Genomic DNA, 20,648 nt, shown 5'->3' on the forward strand with positions numbered 1-20,648 from the left:
AATTCGCCACTGACGCTCACCTGATGCGGAAGGTCGTCGAGTTTGACACCTGGATTCAACTTGAGTGTCACAAGTCTTGTTGTTGAACCCTTATCCGACACGCCCTGTGCTCTCCACTTCTCCTTTGCAACATCTGTCACCTTCCCGAAAGCAGCAAAGGCGAGCCGCACGTCTTCGTCTGGTATACTGTGCAGCAACCAGTGTACAGGCGCCCAAATCTAACTGGCGTGCGCGAGCGGCGACTTTTCTGTGCGTCAGCGCCCTATAATGGAGCGAAGTTGGAAACAGGATGAGGCTAAGCGCATGCTCACAAAGCACGCTCAGCTGGACGCGTCGTCTGCCAGGCTGTTCCGTCCAGATGAGCGTGCTTTGTGAGCATGCGCTTAGCCTCATCCTGTTTCCAACTTCGCTCCGTGATAGGGCGCTGACGCACAGAAAAGTCACCGCTCGCGCACGCCAGTTAAAGATTTGGGCGCCTGTACCTTCATTCGGACGTCTCGGTTAGCAGGATCGATGACGAGACACCGAGCACCTTTAACCTGCAGGTTTGCAAAGCGAAGTATCCTCTTCATCGAGTAAGCGTCCTTGAAGGTCACGGCCCAGACGTGGTTCATGCGGTACGCCCCCAGGGCGATAACATCCGGCATGAGCGAAAGCGGAGCAAGCACATCATGAAAGTCTTCCACCCGGTATGGGCGGGCCCTGATGTCACCGTGCAAAAAAACAGTACTTTCAACAAATCGCCCTGTAGGCAAACTTGGCAGTACAACCTGATAATCACTGTCCGAATCAAAAAGCCTGTTTCCGCGGCCAGACGTGACCGCTGTACCCGCTCCAACGGAGCCCAACATAACACGTCCGTTCGCTAGGCCGGCTGGAAGTGGACTCCCGCTATACTAACGAGGAGGCGCAAGAAAGACGGCAAGCGCTCTTCTGAAATGGCGCAGAATGCAAGAAAGAAACAAAAACTAAGCTCCCCATCGGGGAATCGAACCCCGGTCTCCCGCGTGACAGGCGGGGATACTGGCCACTATACTAACGAGGAGGCGCAGGGAAGACGGCAAGCGCTGTTCTGAAATGGCGCAGAACGCAAGAAAGAAACAAAAACAAAGCTCCCTGTCGGGGAATCGAACCCCGGTCTCCCGCGTGACAAGAAGGGATACTGGCCACAATACTAACAAGGAGGCGCAAGAAAGACGGCAAGCGCTCTTGTGAAATGGCGCAGGATGCAAGAAAGAAACAAAAACAAAGCTCCCTGTCGGCGAATAGAACCCCGGTCTCCCGCGTGACAGGCGGGATACTGGCCACTATACTAACGAGGAGGCGCAGGGAAGACGGCAAGCGCTGTTCTGAAATGGCGCAGGATGCAAGAAAGAAACAAAAACAAAGCTCCCTGTCGGGGAATCGAACCCCGGTCTCCTGCGTGACAGGCGGGGATACTGGCCACTATACTAACGAGGATTTTTTTTTTTTTCTTTATTACCGACTTGGCAACTACAAAGAACGATGAAAAGTCGCATGGAATTAAAAACACAAGTCACTTTCTTACAGGTTTCTTGTGATAGAATGGATAAGGTGACATGAGCTTGTCCAAGACTGGCAGCCATTCCGGGGGTTCAGATTGCCCTCCGAAAACATCACGCGTGTACATTACACTTTCAACAAAGTATTGATGGGCTGGGTGTACGACAACATGCTCATGGCGAACATCCATCCGCGTTCTCCATATGCTGTGCATACACAAGACCATCAATAAATCACTGGGCACTTCTCCTGGCTGGCCGCATGGAAGGTAGCGTATGCCAAACGGCGTTATTGGTAAGTCCTTTTTAATAGTGCGTTGTAGCACGTCCCACAAAAAAACCGCATCGTGACAATCAAGGAAAATATGCTCTATGGTTTCCAGCTTTTTGCAAATTAAACAGTCAGCAGACCAAGGCACGAAAAGGCCTTTGCTTTCCAGCCATGGCTTCACCGGAAGAGTGCCGGTATGCAATTGAAAAAAGAAAGATTTAGCGGACGATCTGATGGGCATTCTTTTCACTCTCTTCAACACGTCCCGCTCCGGACCCAAAGCATATACAGCGCGATAAAGAGGCACAGGTAAAAAGGTTTCCAATAAATCTTTGTACAGCCGTTTTCGCGTAACAGTACACATATACTCATTTGAAAATCTCGCCTTCACTATTTGGAAGGACGCGACAACTTCGCGAAGAAAAGCACTTAGAGCCATTGGCCCTGTAGACATAGTCGAAACTACATATTCCGGCAGTGAATCACGCAATCGCACTTGGATTACCGTTCTAAGAAAAACATCGCTTTGCTCGCGCAAAAAAAAGAACCTTGTTACAATCTGCTTTAAGTATAAATGTGACAAGCCCAGTCCACCGTTATGCACCGTATGAAAAAGATTGCATCGACTGGTACGCTCCCATGTTGAAGCCCACACAAACGTGGCAAATACCCTATGCAGTTTTTGAACAGAGATTCTTGACATAGATAACACTTGCAGCATGTAAAAAATTTTTGCAACTAGGAACATATTGCAAACGGTAGCTCTTGCGAACATAGAAAAGTTATGTCCTCCCCATTTGTTTGTTTGGGTTTTCACTTGCTCAACTTCACCGGCCCAACATTCCTTGCTTTCACGGTAGTGCTTTAGTGGCACACCAAGGTAATTGCCTGGCGTTATTGTCCATTGCATACGGGAGAACAGTTCAGGCGCGTATTGCCAGTTTCCGCGCCAAAATCCTAAACACTTTGGCCAACTAATTTCACTTCCACTTGCAGTGCAAAAGGCAGTGGCTTCTTTTACAACTTCTTGCACGCTCTCATGGTCAGTACAAAAAACCGCAATATCGTCCGCGTATGCCAAAACCCGAATTTCACTTTGAAAAAATCTATAACCGCGTATGTTTGGCCTTGTAAGCAATCTTAGACAGAAAGGCTCCAGATAAAGCGCAAACAAAAGGGGAGACAGAGGACAGCCCTGCCTTACTGATGACTGAACAGGTATACGATCAGTTAACTGCTTATTCACGACCAGTCTCGCTGAACAGCACTCGTAAGCCATTTTCACGCCCTTTGTAATCACGGAACCAGCATTGACATACTCTAAAACAGAGAACAAAATTTCATGTACCACTTTATCAAATGCTTTGTGGAGGTCTAATTGCATCATGGCTACGTGGTCATGCATCGCGTCACAACATTCGAGTACACTCCTTGCTGCGTGTATGTTAGTAAAAATGGTCCTTCCTTTTATACCGCATGTCTGATGTGGGCCTACAAGAGAAGTAATTACACTTTGGAGTCGTCGTCCTAATACTTTCATGTAAATTTTATAGTCAACATTCGTTAGACTTATAGGACGGTAAGACGCTACAGACTGAAGCTTAACATGGTCATCTGTTTTCGGGATTAGTACAATGTGTGACATTCGAAAAGACGGAGGAGGTACGTTCTTTTCGTAGCATTCACTAATAACTCTTTCCAGTAAAACAGCCATTTCAGTTGGAAAGGCCTTGTATATGGCAGCACCAAGACCATCTGGTCCGGGTGACTTATTGGAATTTAATTCCCCGATAGCGGCCTCAATTTCCTCGGAAGTAATACTTGCTTCAAGTGTCTGCGCCACTTCGTCTTCTACTCTTGGCATCAGCGAAAGAAAGTATTTTCTGAAGCGTTCAATGTCCGGTGTTTTCAGGCTAAACAATTCGCTGTAAAATTCTACAAACGCCCGTTCAATCGTTTTTTTTTCCGAGGTAACTACGTTCTGATAGCAGATTTCTTTTATCTCTTTTGACACTGCGTACCTTTTTTCGTCACTAAGTGCCCTTTTCGTGGGCGTCTCTCCGAGCCACAATTTTTCGCTGCGTGCCCTTATCACCGCACCGCGATACTTCTCTTCGTCTATCACCTCAAGTTTGGTTTTTATCTTTTTTATATCTTGGGCGAACAAGCCAGGCTTAACGCTCTCCATGCTAAGCATGTATTCAAGTGTGCTACGAAGTTCTTTTTCTTGTTCTCTTTCTTTACGTCGGAGAGTGCATGCTCGGTCAATAGCAGCTATCTTTATCTCGCACTTAAACTGCTCACATGCTTGTATAAAATTAGAGTCATTTTGTAACATATGCCTAATATATTCTTTAACTTTAGTGGTAAACTCTTCATCCAGCAGCAGTTTTTCATTAAATTTCCATAGCTCCCAATTGAACTTTGTTGCCTTACTTTTCATGCCTAGAGTAATCATTACGAGGGAGTGGTCAATTAAGCTCATGGGAAGTGTTTCATATTCCGAGCACAAGGGCACACAATCAATGGGAACATATATTCGGTCCAACCTTGCATGACAGCTACCTTGAAAGTGCGTGAACTTTGCTTGGCCTTCATGCGTCATTATACAGCCAGCATCTTCAAGCTCTGCCTCAATAACAATGTCAGTAAGTAACTCTGCACTCTTGTCACGAAGGACACGGTCTGTTGTTCTATCTTCCGGTCTACAGACACAGTTGAAGTCTCCAAGCAGGAGAACACGCCTCTCATGTATTAGGAAGGATTTCATATAGTGAAAAAACTCTTCCCGCTCAAACGTTCTAGTCGGCGCATAAACGCAGATCACTCTCCAGTCCAATCCAGAAAAAGTGAAATCACATATCAATAGCCGCCCACTCTCACACGAGAACACAGACTGCACACACTCTATGCAATTTCGAATGAAAATGACACATCCCCCCGATCTTCCAACCGCATGACAAACGCAAACACTATATCTAGAACGATATATTTCAGCCATTTTCTCTGTTTGTTGTTCGCTTTCCATTTTGCTCTCTTGAACTGCTAGCACATCAATTTCATTTTCCAGCAGAATGCGGTTAAGCTGCAGTTGTCTCCGACGCGTTGACAGCCCTCTCACATTTAGCGTGGCTACGCGCAAGCTAGTGGTTAAATTCGTCGCCATCTCAAGAAATTATATATCGCGAAACATATATCACTCACATCGCTTTTGCAGAAAGACAGCATTGCGGTTGATCTGTTGCACGGGATGACCATTCTTCCTTTTTGGCGAGTCCGTCCGTCGTTCCAAGCGCTGCTCCCGATCATGGACCGGGCTTGTAACGTCTCGACCGGAAAGGGTACCCCCGCTATGGCGGAGGCACAGGTGACACAGTTCTCCGGTCTGGGGGCACGTTTGGCCTTGGCTTGAAGGACGCCCGGCGAAGGGGGGCTGCCTTCAGTGGAGGCTGTCCGCTTTCCGCTCCTCCTTGGGTTGATTCCTCGTTGACACTGTCTTCGTGCACCCGCTTCACAGGCAAGGTAGAAGCAGCTGGCATCTCAGCTTCAGTGTCCCCCTGTTCCTCACTGTGTTGCGTAGCCGACGCTGGGCTTGCTGCACTGGCATTGCCGTTTTCTTTCGTGGGTGTCTCGGTCCCAGCGACATTCGGCAACGGAACTATCAACTCTGATTCACAGTGTTCTTTAGGGGCAGGGGTCTTCTCAGAGGACTGTCCGTTCTGTTCTGCCTCCTCAGTGATTCCACTGCTCGCTTCCTCGGCGTCCACTGCGTCCATCAAGTGCTCGCCTGCCACTTCACTCGGCACGGGGCCTGCAACGTTGGCATACGTGCGCCCACACTGCGACTCGTCATGGCCGTAGCGACGACACAGCCCGCAGCGCGGCACACGACACTCACGACGTATATGTCCTTTCCCGCGGCACCGGAGGCAAAGCGGGGCTCTGCCTGGGACGTGGACGAGTGCGATGTCCTCGGCGACCCGAAGCTGATGCGGCAGGTCCTCGATGGTAACGCCCACTTTGAGCTTCAGCGTGACCGTTCGTGTCGTTGAAGCCTTGTCGACACAACCTTGCACTCTCCACTTGTCTCTTGAAATTTCCGTAACTTTTCCAAAAGCTGCCAACGCCGCTCGCACGTCATCGTCTTGCACGCCGTGAAGCAGCCAGAAAAGCTTCAACCTGATGCCTTGGTTACAGGGGTCAATGACCACGCAGCGGTGCTCCTTCACTTCAATAGCTTGGGCTTCCAAAATCTTCGCTTTCGCCTCTTCACCTTTAAACGTTACCGCCCACACGTGATTCATTTGGTATGCCCCGAGGGCAACCACTTCCGGCAGCAGTGAAAGACGAGCGAGGGAGTCTCGAAAGTGCTCCACCCGGTACGGCCTGGCTTTTATGTCGCCATGCAAAAAAACAGTATGTAAAACACTCGAACCTGTAGGCAGATGCGGTAGAACCAGTTCATAATCCTTGGTAGGCCTTTCCGTGCTCCTGATACCACGGCCCAGCTGGGCCGCTGAATCCGCTCCTTGGGAGCCCATGATAATCACGTCCGTCACGCTCGGTGGCCGGAAGTGGAATCCCTATACTAACGAGGAGGTGCAGGGAAGCCGGCAAGCGCTGTTCTCAAAGTGCGCAGAATGCAACAAAGAAACAAAAACTAAGCTCCCCGTCAGGGAATCGAACCCCGGTCTACCGCGTGACAGGCGGGGATACTGGCCACTATACTAACGAGGAGGCGCAGGGAAGACGAAAAGCGCTCTTCTGAAATGGCGCAGGATGCAAGAAAGAAGCAAAAACAAAGCTCCCCGTCGGGGAATCGAACCCCAGTCTCCCGCGTGACAGGCGGGGATACTGGCCACTATACTAACGAGGAGGCGCAGGGAAGACGGCAAGCGCTCTTCTGAAATGGCGCAGAATGCAAGAAAGAAACAAAAACTAAGCTCCCTGTCAGGGAATCGAACCCCGGTCTACCGCGTGACAGGCGGGGATACTGGCCACTATACTAACGAGGAGGCGCAGTGAAGACGAAAAGCGCTCTTCTGAAATGGCGCAGGATGCAAGAAAGAAACAAAAACAAAGCTCCCCGTCGGGGAATCGAACCCCAGTCTCCCGCGTGACAGGCGGGGATACTGGCCACTATACTTTTTTTTTTTTTTTTTATTTACACTATATACAAACACAGGCTAGACGTGGAACAAAAAAGGAAACGCTGTCAGTTTTGTACTGACATTGTCACTTAAAATTCCCTTAGGCCTGCCAAGGCATCCAGCCTTGGCAGCCACTGCGGCACACATTCAAGTGTCTTCTGCACCTCCACGAAGCGGGAAATGCTCTCCCGAAAATACAACCGTGCAGGCCTCGCATCAGGATCACAATAGAAGCCGGCCATGCGGGAGCGCCATACAGAGTGGAGGCCAGCCAACATTACGAGATCGAAAGGAAAACCATCTTCGTTATCTGTCGCCAAATATCTGATCCCGTGTGGATCTAGAGGGAAATCCTTTTTCACTGTTCTCTGCAGAACATCCCAGAAATACACTCCTTCCCAGCAGTGAAGAAAAACATGATCTATAGTTTCGGGTATCTTGCAGATTAGACAGTTAGTTCCCCATGGCAAGAAAAAACCTCGTTGTTCAAGGAATGTTTTGACTGGAAGTGTTTCAGTATGAAGTTTAAAAAAAAAGGACTTCATGCCTGGTGTCACCTGCATTTTCTTCACCCGTTTTAACACATTCTGGCCCGGCTCTCCACTGTGCATGGCTCTGTACATCGGTACAGGAAGTATGCTGTCGCACACATCTTTGTACAGTGTTTTCCTTTTCACCGCAGACAAATAATCGTTGGAAAATCGTACTGTCAAGAAACATACGCTCATCACCACCTCCTTGAAAAAGCCCTTAATTGGCCCTGGCATTTCATTCGTGCCGATCACAAAGTTTGGCAACGCCCGTCTTAATCTCATTTGGCACACCGTTCGTAAGAAAGAGTCTTTTGTGTCCCGAAAAAACAGAAACCTGTTAATAAGCTGTCGCACAAAGAGGTGCGCCAGACCAAGACCGCTGTCCTCCACCTTTCTGAACAAATTTGTTCGGCTGCACCTTTCCCACTGCGATGCCCAAATAAAGGTGGCAAACACTCTGTGCAGCTTTTGCACATTTAGCCGCGAGCAATGCAAAACCTGCATTAGATACCATAATTTGCTTATAAAAAAAAGATTACACACAGTTGCCTTGGCAAAAAACGAGAGAGGAACCCCCTTCCATCTGTCTGCTTTCTCACGTATTTCATGCGCCTGGCTTCTCCAGAGGCCATCATTGCTTTCGTAGAATTGCAGAGGGACACCCAGGTACTTCACTGGGGTCTTCACCCACGTTACGCCTGCAAACGTGTCTGGGGTTGACGCCCATTCTCCATGCCAAAATCCCAGGCATTTTTCCCAATTGATCAAACTCCCTGTGATGTCCCGAAAACATTTTACCTCTTCGACCACTGCTATAATACTTTCTCTATCAATACAACACACTGCGACGTCGTCGGCATATGCTAAGAGCTTCACTTCGGCAGCTTGGAGTCGAAAACCGTGAACAGAATCATTTTTAATAATAGTCAAGCATAGTGATTCGATGTACAGACAAAATAAAAGTGGGCTGATGGGGCAGCCTTGGCGTACCGCACGCTGCATGGCAATGGGGGCCCCCAGTGACTTGTTTACAATAAGCCGCGTTGAGCAACTCCTGTACGCCATGACCACACCCTCTCTGATAACCGAACCGACATTAATATGGTCAAGAATGGCGAACAGGATAACATGTGATACACAGTCAAAGGCCTTCTCTAGGTCGAGCTGCAAAACCGCGACGCCAGATTGCATGACATCACAGCACTCAAGCACGCACCGCATCTTGTGTATGTTGCTTACTATAGACCTTCCCTTGATTCCACATGTCTGGTGGCACCCTACTATGTCCTTAATCACTGTCTGGAGCCTAGCTGCTAAGACTTTCATGAATATTTTATAGTCAACATTGGTTAAAGAGATGGGCCTGTAACTCGTTACAAGGCGAAGTCTTTCTGTATCGTCAGTTTTTGGTATGAGAACAGTATGTGATGTACTATATGACGGTGGTAATTCTTTCAGTTGGTATGCCTCATTGAATACAGCTGTAAGCACTGCAGACAACTTATCTTTGAAAAACTTGTAGAACGCGGCACTCAAGCCATCGGGCCCAGGCGACTTTCCGTCGTTCAAGTTTTCAATTGCTCGGCACACTTCTCTTTCGGTTATTGGCCGCTCCAAAACTTCTTTTACCTCGTCGGCCAGTCGCGGCATCTGACCCAGAAACCTCTTTTTGAAACCGTCCAAGTCAGCTTCATGAAACGCGAATAACGCCTGATAATGCTCAAAGAACTCTCGCCCAATGCCGTCGTTATCTGACACCACAACGCCGTTCCGCTCTATCTCGCATACGTGGTTTCGTTGGCCGTTTGTTTTTTCCAAACCTAAAGCCCGCTCCGTGGGTACTTCGCCCGCTTTTAGTGCATTTGTTCTAGCTCGCACCAGCGCGCCCCGATAACGCTCCTCTTCGATCAGCTGTAATTGCTGTTTTATAATCCTCACGTCATCTTTGAAAACGCCTGGCTTTTTGCATTCCTCTGTTATTAACATCTTTAGTGTTTTCTGCAGTTCGTTTTCTTTATTTTTTCGTGAAATCGAATCGAACTGGCCCTATCAATCGCTGTGATTTTGATTTGCTCTTTGCATAGTTCCCACTGTTGTCCCACCTTACAGTAATCGTTCATATTTATTCTGTTGGTTTCTTCTGTCACTTTTGCTACAAAATATTCGTCGTTGAGAAGCTTAACGTTCATTTTCCACATATCCCAAGCAAACTTCCTGACTTCTTTCTTTGTTCCTATTACGCACTTAACCAGACAGTGGTCAGTAAAACACAGCGGTAGCACGGTGTAAGTGCGGCATTTTGAGATCAAGTCGAGTGCTACATAAACCCGGTCTAGGCGTGCGTGGCTTGTCCCCTGGAAATGAGTGTACTTCACTGCCTGTCCACTCTCTAGGACTTCGGCCACGTCGATTAACTCGGCTGCGGTAACAATATCGGCTAATAAATCTGTGCTCTTATCTCGGAAAGCCGTGCCGCTGGTTTTGTCTGTAGAATTCAGTACACAGTTATAGTCCCCCAAAATAATGAGGCATTTTTCAGGGTCCACATATTGCTGAACCATAGCGAAAAAATTATATCTCTCATCCACTGCATTTGGTGCGTATATGCAAATAACCCGATATTCTCTTTGGCAATAACTAAAATCACAAATAACGAGTCTTCCAGAGGACCCTGATGTGATGCTCTGCACAGTAAGACCCGGTAACTTTTTGACAAAGAGTACGCATCCTGCCGACAACCCAACAGCGTGGCTAACCACAGCGTAGTACCTTGAGGTAAAACGCAGCACCATGCTCCCAGTCTCCTCTTCTCCCTCGACTTTTGTCTCCTGAACAGCTAGTACGTCAATGTCATTATCTGTTATCAGCCGATACAATTGACTTTGTTTTCTTTTGCTCGCTAGTCCTCTGACATTCAACGTGGCTACACTTAGAGACGGTTCAGGTGCCATTGTTGCTCTAATCATGAGGTAGGCCCAGGAGCATGGTGCTTACCTTTAACGTCTAGCAAGCCGCTAGACGCCTCCGGAGCCGCCCGGCTGGCCGGTCTCGCTTTTCGGCGGGGGTGGCTTGTCGACAGGTTTTCGCTCCGCTGCGATGTTAGGTCGCGGCTTGAAGGACGACCGCCGACTCTGCACCGCTTTCACAGGCGGCTCGTCCACACTGCTTGTATACGGCATGTCGTCGAGATCGCCGGCTGCGTCGTGGGGGCGTTTAGTTGCAGTTCCGGCACCCACTGAACTTACATTGCCATTGCCTGGGGGCTCCTGACCCTTCACTGCTGCTGGCTGCTGCGCTTGACTGGATCCATCTTCGTTGATGTCCGACGCTGCCGATGATGGGTTTTCCACCATTTCACTTGCCCTGTCCGTGCTTTTATCCTGGGCTCCTTCGCTAAGGAGAGGCATTTCTGCTCCCGAAGCAGTCGCTATCTCACCAGTCCCCTCCGCAGCGTCCTCCGCCTCAACCTCGTCCATGAGGTGCTCGGTGTCATCACTCGCCGCCGTTCTCGTTGCCGCGGCGTAGGTACGGACGCACTGCGAGTCCTCATGCCCAAATCGCCTGCAGATCGAGCAACGCGGCACCTTGCACTCTCTTCTCACGTGGCCCGAGCCATGGCATCGCAGGCACTGCATCGGGCGACCAGGTGCGACAACTAGTGCCAGTTCACCACCGACCCGTAACTGGTGCGGCAGGTCTTCTATTTTCATGCCGTTCTTCAGCTTTAAAAGCACTGACCTTGTTGTGGAGCCCTTGTCACTCACACCCTGCACTCGCCAGCGCTCTCGTCTGACATCCATTACAGTCCCAAAGGCCGCGAGTGCGGACCGGACGTCCTCGTCCGCCACTCCATGCAATAGCCAGTGAAGCTTCAGCTTCACCTGCTGTTCCTGCGGGTCGATGATAACACAGCGTCGCCTCTTCACCATTAGCTCCTTCACACCAAGCAGCCGTTTTGTAGCCTCGGAACCTTTAAGGGTGACTGCCCAAACGCGGTTAACCTGGTAGGCTCCCAGGGCCACCACATCCGGCAGTAAGCCTGTAGGCAAGAGCGCATCTCGTAAATCTTCAACCCTGTAGGGCCTTGCTCGCACGTCGCCGTGCAAAAACACGGTGTTCTGAACGATGCGTCCGGTTGGCAGCTGAGGCAGAATAAGCTGATAATCGCTGTCTTCGCTATCTGAGATCCTGTTTCCGCGGCCGGTAAAAGCCGCAATCGCCGCTCCGTCGGAGCACATGATTCCGCGTCCGTACACGGTGGTGGCCGGAAGTAGAATGCTGGCCACTATACTAACCAGGAGGCGCAGGGAAAATGGCAAGCGCTCTTCTGAAATGGCGCAGGATGCAAGAAAGAAACACAAACAAAGCTCACTGTCGGGGAATCGAACCCCGGTCTCCCGCGTGACAGGCGGGGATACTGGCCACTATACTAACGAGGAGGCGCAGGGAAGACGGCAAGCGCTCTTCTGAAATGGCGCAGAATGCAAGAAAGAAACAAAAACTAAGCTCCCCGTCGGGGAATCGAACCCCGGTCTCCCGCGTGACAGGCGGGGATATTTTTTTTTCTTTATTGCCTGGCTTTGACACAAATACACCGCACTGCAACTCAAAACAACAGGAAAAAAGGAATAACATATGTACACAAAGGTAGCCAGCGTTGCCTAACACCCACTGAGGGGCAGGCATTGTCATGTTGAAATTCCTTGAGCACCGTCAAAGGTTCCAGCTTTGACAGCCACTCAGGAGCACATGGTTGCAATTTAAGCACGTCGAGCCATCGCTGCACACTTTCACGGAAATACATGCGGGCTGGCCGTGCATCTAGATCGCAGTGATAACCAGCCATTCGTGCGCGCCATATACTGTGGAGGCACATTAACATAACCTGGTCTAACGGCATATCATCGTGGTTATCCAATGGCAAATACCTAATGCCATGGGAATCAAGTGGCAACTGTTTTTTTATTGTCCTTTGCAGAACATCCCACAAATATACCCCCTGCCAGCAATGCAAAAACACGTGATCTATTGTCTCTGGCTGTTTGCAGATGAGACATTGGGCCCCCCACGGTAGGAACATACCCTTCTCCTCCATAAATGATTTTACACTCAAAGTACCGGTATGTAGCATAAAGAAAAACGTTTTAGCTCCCGGAGCAACTCGCATTTTCTTTACTCGTTTTAATACATTACTTCCTGTGCCTCCATAGTATAAAGCTCGGTACAAGGGCACCGGGAACACCACTTCACAAACATCCTTGTATAATGTTCTCCTGTTAACGTTACTTAAATACTCTTTCGAAAAACGTGCGCTTAAGAATTTCACGCTCAAAACAATTTCCCCAAGAGTCCAAACAGAGAACCAGGCATACATTGAGTATAAACTACGAAATCAGGCAACGCTCGACCAAGTCTTTGTTGACACATTGTGCGCAGGAATGGATCGCTGGCATCCCTAAAAAACATAAACCGGTTGACAATCTGTCGCACAAACAAATGACCCAGACCATGCCCCCCATGCTTCACCTGCCGGAACAAATTTGTCCGACTGCACCTCTCCCAACTCGAGGCCCAAACAAACACCGCAAAAACTCGATGCAATGTTTGCACATTTACACGGGAGCAATGCAACACTTGCATAACATACCATAACTTACTAATTAAAAACAGGTTGCAAACTGCGACTCTTGCAAATATTGATAATTGAGCGCTTTTCCATTTCTCCGCTTTTTCACTGGTTTCTTTGACTTGCTCTAGCCAATATGGCTCGCTTTCCTTGTAAAATTTCAAGGGCACACCCAAGTACTTTGCAGGCGTTGTAACCCACGACACATTAGCGAAAGTGTCGGGGGTCAGCTGCCATTCTCCGTGCCAAAATCCCAGGCACTTACCCCAGTTAACTTTACTTCCTGTGACTTTGCTAAAATGTTTTACCACATCCACTGTCCTCTTTATACTCTCCTTATTTACACAAAAAACCGCAACGTCGTCTGCGTAAGCCAGCAATTTGACTTCTGACTCCTGCAGTCGAAAATCATCAATGTCATTGTTTTGTAGGATGCTTAAACACAACGTTTAAATATAAATGCCGAACAAAAGAGGGCTGAGGGGGCAACCTTGGCGCACCGAACGTCGTACGTTGATGGGGGCCCCCAGTGACTTATTGACAATTAATCTCGTAGTGCAGTTACGGTACGCCAAAGCCACTCCATCTCGAATAACAGAGCCGACATTAACATAGTCTAATATACTGAACAGAATAGTATGTGCCACACAATCAAAAGCTTTCTCCAAGTCCAACTGCAGTAACGGAACACATGCATGAGTTGCATCGCAGCATTCGAGCACACTTCGCGCTTTGTGAATGTTCTGAAAGATAGATCGCCCTTTGATACCACACGTTTGGTGAGGGCCCACTAGTTCGCATATAACCGTTTGTAGTCTGCCAGCAAGCACCTTCATATAAATCTTGTAATCAACGTTTGTCAGAGCAATGGGCCTGTAAGACGACAACTGCCTAAGCTTATCTTGTTGGTCAGTTTTCGGAATAAGTACTGTGTGCGACGATCCGAAAGACGCAGGCAGTGCCTTCAGTTCATACGCTTCATTAAATAAGGCACACAACAAAGGAGATAGCTGTTCCTTGAACGCTTTATAAAAAGCCGCACTCAGGCCATCAGGGCCGGGTGATTTCCCTGGGTTTAAATTTTCTATTGCCTGCTGCACTTCTTTTTCGCTTATTGGCCGCTCCAGTCTTTCTTTTTGTTCCTCGTCAATTTTTGGCATCGCGTCAAGAACGGATTCTTTAAAACGGTCCAAATAAACCTCTCGGGACGAAAATAGATCTTCATAATACTCCCGGAAAGCTTTCGCGATTCCTTCGTTATCGGTTTCTGTTCGTCCTGCAAACTCTACCTCTGCCACGTGATTCCGCCTTGCATTTACTTTTTCTATTCCCAACGATCTTTTTGTTGGCCTCTCATGCATAACCAATTTTTCCGCTCTTGCACGCACTAACGCTCCTTGGTATCTGTCTTCTTCTATCAAGTTAATCTGTTCTTTTATTTTTCGAATATCCTCTATCCATCTGCCGGGTGCCTTACATTCCTGTTCGTGTAGTTTTGCAAGCAAATCCTTAAGCTGCGTTTCTGTAATTTTCTTCTCGTACACAAGGCAACTTGATCTGTCAATGGCTTTAATTTTAATCTGTTCCTTGCACAGCTCCCACTGTTTCCAGATTTCGAGCAAAGTCCCGGGCCTCACTTTAATCAATTCATGAATTACCACGCGTCTAAAGGCGTCATCCTTCAGCAATTTATTGTTCAATTTCCATAATTCCCAGCTAAATGCATTGCTTCGTTTTTTGGTGCCGAATAAGCATTGCACCAAACAGTGATCCGTGAATGTCATAGGCACAACTCGGTATTCATTGCATGAATGAATCAAATCCAGTGACGCGCAAATTCTGTCCAGACGCGCGTGGCTAGAACCTTGGAAGTGCGTGTAGTGAACGGCACGCGGTCCTTCCAAGCAATCAGCCACATCCTCCATGTTCCATTCGCTTGTTAACTGGCATAACATTTCAGTGCTCTTGTCTCTGAATCCGCGTGTGCTGGTTTTGTCTCGAGCATTCATTACACAGTTAAAATCGCCCAGCAATACTACCTGCCTTTCCGTACTTAACTGCTGCCTAACATTCTCGAAAAACACTGTTCTTTCCTCCACACAGTTAGGAGCTTACACACAAATAATGCGCCACTCAACACCGCTGTATACACAATCCGCCGCTGCACACCGTCCAGAAGAGCATGAGGAGTAGCCGTTTACAACCAGACCAGGCAGCTTTTTGACGAACAATACACACCCGGCCGATGACCCAACTGCGTGGCTAACAATGGCGTAAAATCTAGCCGTGAAACGTCGCACCATGCTCCCGGTCTCTTCCTCCCCATCAACCTTAGTTTCTTGCACCGCAAGCACGTCAATATCGTGGTCAGTTAAGAGCCGGTGTACCTGTCTCTGCTTCTTTTTGCCTGCCAATCCCCTGACATTTAACGTGGCTACTCTTAAGGTGGTTTCAGGCGCCATTTTCATCAAGGGTGAAGAGACCGAAAGCATGGTGCTTACCTTTCCCGTCTAGCGCGTTGCTAGACGCCGTCGTTGGATCCATCCCTGTCCGGTGCGAGCGGCTGACCCGGCAGCGGTGGCACTTTATCCGCTGCCCGTCTCTCTGATGAAACGTTCGGCCGCAGACGTAGCGTGGACCGCCGGGATTGCCCTGTTTTTGCTGGTGGCTCGTCGACGCTGGGGGCTGACGCCTGGTTACCTTCGGGTTCGGACTGTGTGTGGGATCGCTTGGCTGGGGCTGGGACGCCTGGCTTACGAACACCGCTGGTGTCCGAGTGGTCCTCCCCATTATCCTGTTCCATACCGTTTGCCGGCTCAAATGCCGTGCCTTCCTCATTGCTAGGGAGCTCAGGTGCAGAGTCCGCTCTCCCCACATCCCTCGCAGCATTGCCGCTTTCTGCCGAGTCCACCGACGAATCCGTCTGCCATGTCTTCGTTCGCACCTCTCCGGCACCCTTCGCCTCGACCACGTCCATTGTGAGCTCCGCCGACCGTTCCGCAGTTCCATGTCCCGCGGCCGAAGCGTACGAAAGCACACAGGCAGCCTCGTCATGTCCGTAGCGTCTACACTTTGGACAACGCGGTACCTTGCATTCACGTCGAACGTGACCGGTACCGCGGCAGCGCAGGCACTGCATCGCTCGCCCAGGCACCACGACAAGGGCTAGCTCTCCGGCAACTCGCAGCTGGTGAGGTAAGTCGTCAACCTTAATGCCGGGTTTCAATTTGAGGAGCACAGTCCTCGTGGTGGACCCCTTCTCCTTGACGCCTTGAACTCTCCACCTATCCCGGGTCACCTCGGTCACATTCCCAAACGCAGCAAAAGCCGTCCGGATGTCGTCGTCTGCCACAGCGTGCAACATCCAGTGAAGTCGCAGCTTCACCTGTTGGTCTTCGGGATCAATAATGAGGCAACGGCGTCCCTTAACTTCGAGTTCCTTGAAAGCCGCCAATTTCTTCGTTGCTTCTGTGCTGCTTAACGTGACCGCCCAAACATGGTTGATCTGATACGCCCCCAACGCCACAACGTCGGGGAGCGCACCAGCCTTGACCAGGGCGTCGCGGAAATCCTCGACCCTGTATGGCCTGACTCGCACATCGCCGTGCAAAAAAAGCGTGTTAAAAACAACGCGTCTGGTGGGCAAAGTTGGCAGAATAATCTGAAACTCGGTATCGTCCATGTCGTCGAGCCTGTTTCCGCGGCTGGAAAGGGCCGCTATCGCCGCTCCGCTGGAGCACATGATCCTGCGACCGTTCAATACGGTGTCCGGAAGTAGAATGCCACTATACTAACGAGGAGGCGCAGGGAAGACGGCAAGCGCTCTTCTGAAATGGCGCAGAATGCAAGAAAGAAACAACAACAAAGCTCCCTGTCGGGGAATCGAACCCCGGTCTCCCGCGTGACAGGCGGGGATACTGGCCACTATACTAACAAGGAGGCGCAAGAAAGACGGCAAGCGCTCTTCTGAAATGGCGTAGAATGCAAGAAAGAAACAAAAACTAAGCTCCCCGTCGGGGAATCGAACCCCGGTCTCCCGCGTGACAGGCGGGGATACTGACCACTATACTAACGAGGATTTTTTTTTTATTGCCGGACAATGCACTGTTTACAAGAGATAAAACACGCCAACCTGTCTTCAGTTGTCGAGACCAAATTAAAATGTCTTCAGGCACACTAACTCATAAAATACACCGATCCACTCAGGAGGTTCGGGTAATGCCTGATACACTTCTCTCATGTATACCATACTCTGAAAGAAATTTTCGCGTACAGAGAGAACATTTGGATCTGCGTGAAGCACTGCCATTCTTGTTTGCCACAGACTGTGAAGGTCTAGGAGCATAAGCATGTCATAGGAAATTTCATCACTTTTCACTGGGAGAAACCGGATGCCGTAGGGTGAAATGGGCAGCTGTTTCTTTAGAGTTCGTTGCAATATGTCCCAATGGAAGACAGGGTCCCAGCACTCGATGAAAACGTGTTCAATTGTTTCCGCTTTTTTGCACAATAGACAATTAATTGTCCATGGAACGAATATGCCCTTCTGGTGTAGTCATGCTTTTACGGGGAGGGTGTTCGTGTGTAACTTAAAGAAGAAGGATTGAATGTGAGGTCTAACTGGCATTCTTTTGATCCTCTTCAACACATCCCTTCCTGGGCCTTCACAGTAAATTACTCTGTACAATGGAGCTGGTAGTAGGTTTTCCAGCAAGTCATCATACAATTTCTTTTTTGTAACAGAACACAGGTAATTCAATGAGAACCGAGCATGCAGCATACGGAAAGAAACCACAACTTCATGAAAGTAGCCAGGCACGCGACGGCACCTTATATCACTGGTTGTAACAATGAATTCAGGCAGCGCTCTCGCGAGTCGGACTTGCATAACTGTGCGCAAAAAACTGTTTCTTTGATCCCGTAGAAAAAAGAAACGTGACACAATCTGCCTAATAAACAAATGAGATAGGCTCAGGCCTTCATCGCGGACTGAGCGGAAAAGATTAGTGCGGCTGACTCTCTCCCAAGTTGAGCCCCATATAAGTACAGCAAAAACTCGGTGCATTTTCTGTACATTTGCACGGCTCATACACAGCACCTGCAGCACGTAACATACTCTAGCTATCAAAAACAAATTGCACACAGTAGCACGCGCAAACATTGAAAGGCCACGACCCTGCCAATTTCCCATCTCCCTCATTCTAACCGTTGCCTCACTCCAGTACTCTGCGGGATTCTGATAGTGCTCGAGTGGTACACCAAGATACGTCGTTGGTGTGGTTATCCAATTCATACATGCAAACCTATCTAGCTTAATGTCCCAGTTGCCATGCCATATACAAACACTTTTTTCCCAGTTTAACTCTGAACCAGTGAGCTTACAGAACTTCTTAGCAAGATTGATGGCCCCTAACACACTCTGGCGATCTTGACAGAATACGGCTATGTCGTCAGCGTACGGCAGTAATTTTACCTCTGTAGAGTGTATCTTAAAACCTATTATGGCTGTTTGACGAATCACTGCTAAACAAAAAGGTTCGACATATATAGCAAACAATAGGGGTGACAGTGGGCATCCTTGTCTTACAGAAGTTCGTATAGGCACTCTCTCTGTAAGAGATTTATTTATTATGAACTGTGCGGCACAATCTCTGTAGGCCATCATTACGCCATCTAAAATGGTGCTGCCAACATTCACATGCCTCACCACACTTAACTTAGCTTTTCAGTGCGAATCTGTTCTCCTCCCTCGACCGCTTTCTTATAGGCCAGTTTACTAAAGGAAATTGTGCGATGGGGAACAGGTTCATACATATCAAACCCATAAACAGTTCATCTTAGGAGTGCTGAATCAGCAGACCAACCTAATTACATGATCTCGCAATGAAACTTCCGGGGCTTTCGCAGGTGACGGGCAGTTCTACACCAGTGCATTAATAACAGACTAACGCTGTGTGATAGCTATTTAAAGTTAAGGTCATAATGACTAGATACAAGTCTCACTTCAGGTGACAAACTACATGGTGTCACAACCCTCATTAAAAGGAACATGCAGGAATTCCACAGGAGGGCGGAGCTTAGTCCTGGAATTCAGCTTGTGTGCAGCAAGTCCTCGCGGCTTGATTGCAAATCTTGGATTTCTGCTTCAAATATACATATATTCGTTATTTCTGCGAATAAAATCGCATTTCGACTTAAAGTGTAGGGTTCAAGGCCTTGCACCCTCGCATCGCGAGCTTCCAGCACCGTTAAAACTCAGCGCGCGGGCTCATGAGCCACGTGGGAGGATAAAACTCCACCCCTGTGTAATTCCTGCTTGAAGACAAAGACGCTCGCAGCCAAGATGTCGGCACGGTGGCCAACCAACAAAGTCGTAAGCATTGTGCTACGCACCTTTACTGTCGCGTGCTTTAAAATTAAAAAAAACGAGAGCTTCCGTATGCGCGCGTTTGTCTTCGAACTGAGGAGAAACCACGTGGCAGTATGGTGTCACTCAAGCCACCGCCGAAACCGGGGTAACCTCGCTCGCATCTTCCTAGTCACGTGACAGCCATGACATCACTCAGTCCGCCTTTTGCGGGAGGATGTGGCGCCGTCATGCGAGAAGCGGTGGGAAACACATTGAACGACAGTGTAGCAGACGACACGAAAGCGCACCATGCGAAATGGCCACGCCAACGCAGGTAGAAAACTAAAGCCCCCCCCCCCCCCCCCTTTTTTTTTTCCTTCGGGGCGGAAAGTAGTAACAGTGATTGCAGTTTCATTTTCACGCAGTAGTGGGGAATGTTTCAGCGTTTTCACAATCCACTCATAACGCATGCATATACTATATTCGTATTTTAAGAGCGAGTAGCGCGGCCCATGGCGCGGGCTCTGTTCGACGTGACAGAATTAATGACACTCTCTCAGCATGCAGACTCGCAACCGACTTAAATTTATTGTAAAAAAAAAAATAGAAAGGAGAGCGCGGAGGCATAGAGAGAGAGGAGGATTTCAAAGGGCAAAGCAGTCAGGGGTTTGTTGATGCTGCAGAGCTAGGTGGAATCGTCTCCTGTGACGTACGAGCGGCGCATATGCGCGGGGCGTCTTGAGTTACCGAGAACAATGCGGTCATCGCGGCGCCGTCATAGTGCAATGGGCTTCGCTTCCTCCTCGCGTCATCCACAAGCGTGCATGAAGCTCGGCAGAGAGGCACTTATCCACACCCTCTGAACATGGCATTGTCCCGGCCGGAATGCACAGCTAGGAAACGAGCGGCATTTTTCTGGCAATGGATGATTCAGCGCGGTAGAACGGATGTGGTCGCAGTGGTGAAAAGGTTCTTGATGCATAGAGAATGTTCATTCCGTTGTGAAAGGATCCACAACCTTTCTGCCTCCGCAGCGATTTCTGCGGAATCAACGACTGCATGGTGACACATATGCACATCTCCTACACATCGTATGCGCATGTCGGTCACAAACCAACGCTGTTCTACGTCCAGAGGGCTCCACTGTGCAAATGAATGAGCATGAACCCTCCTAGGAGACTCATTTGTGCCCGGCG

General features: G+C 49.0%; 1 protein-coding gene and 3 non-coding genes across 4 annotated transcripts; all 4 read right to left on the bottom strand.

Annotated features, from left to right (window-relative positions):
- Positions 1–973: 973 nt before the first annotated feature.
- On the bottom strand, positions 974–1,045 carry TRNAD-GUC (transfer RNA aspartic acid (anticodon GUC)). The gene has a single exon. It is a non-coding gene; the product is annotated as a tRNA-Asp (tRNA).
- Positions 1,046–10,491: 9,446 nt separating this feature from the next.
- LOC146179890 (uncharacterized) lies at positions 10,492–11,747 on the bottom strand. Its single transcript, XM_084580286.1, has one exon. The coding sequence runs from the start codon at positions 11,713–11,715 to the stop codon at positions 10,492–10,494; it is 1,224 nt and encodes a 407-aa protein (XP_084436412.1). The 5' UTR covers positions 11,716–11,747.
- A 5,223-nt stretch (positions 11,748–16,970) lies between these two features.
- Positions 16,971–17,042, bottom strand: TRNAD-GUC (transfer RNA aspartic acid (anticodon GUC)). The gene has a single exon. It is a non-coding gene; the product is annotated as a tRNA-Asp (tRNA).
- Positions 17,043–17,109: 67 nt separating this feature from the next.
- Positions 17,110–17,181, bottom strand: TRNAD-GUC (transfer RNA aspartic acid (anticodon GUC)). Its single transcript has one exon. It is a non-coding gene; the product is annotated as a tRNA-Asp (tRNA).
- Between the last annotated feature and the right edge of the window lie 3,467 nt (positions 17,182–20,648).

This window comes from Amblyomma maculatum, chromosome 9, assembly GCF_055883805.1.
Source record: "Amblyomma maculatum isolate TAMU_Amacu chromosome 9, ASM5588380v1, whole genome shotgun sequence".
Classification (NCBI taxonomy): Eukaryota; Metazoa; Arthropoda; class Arachnida; order Ixodida; family Ixodidae; genus Amblyomma; species Amblyomma maculatum.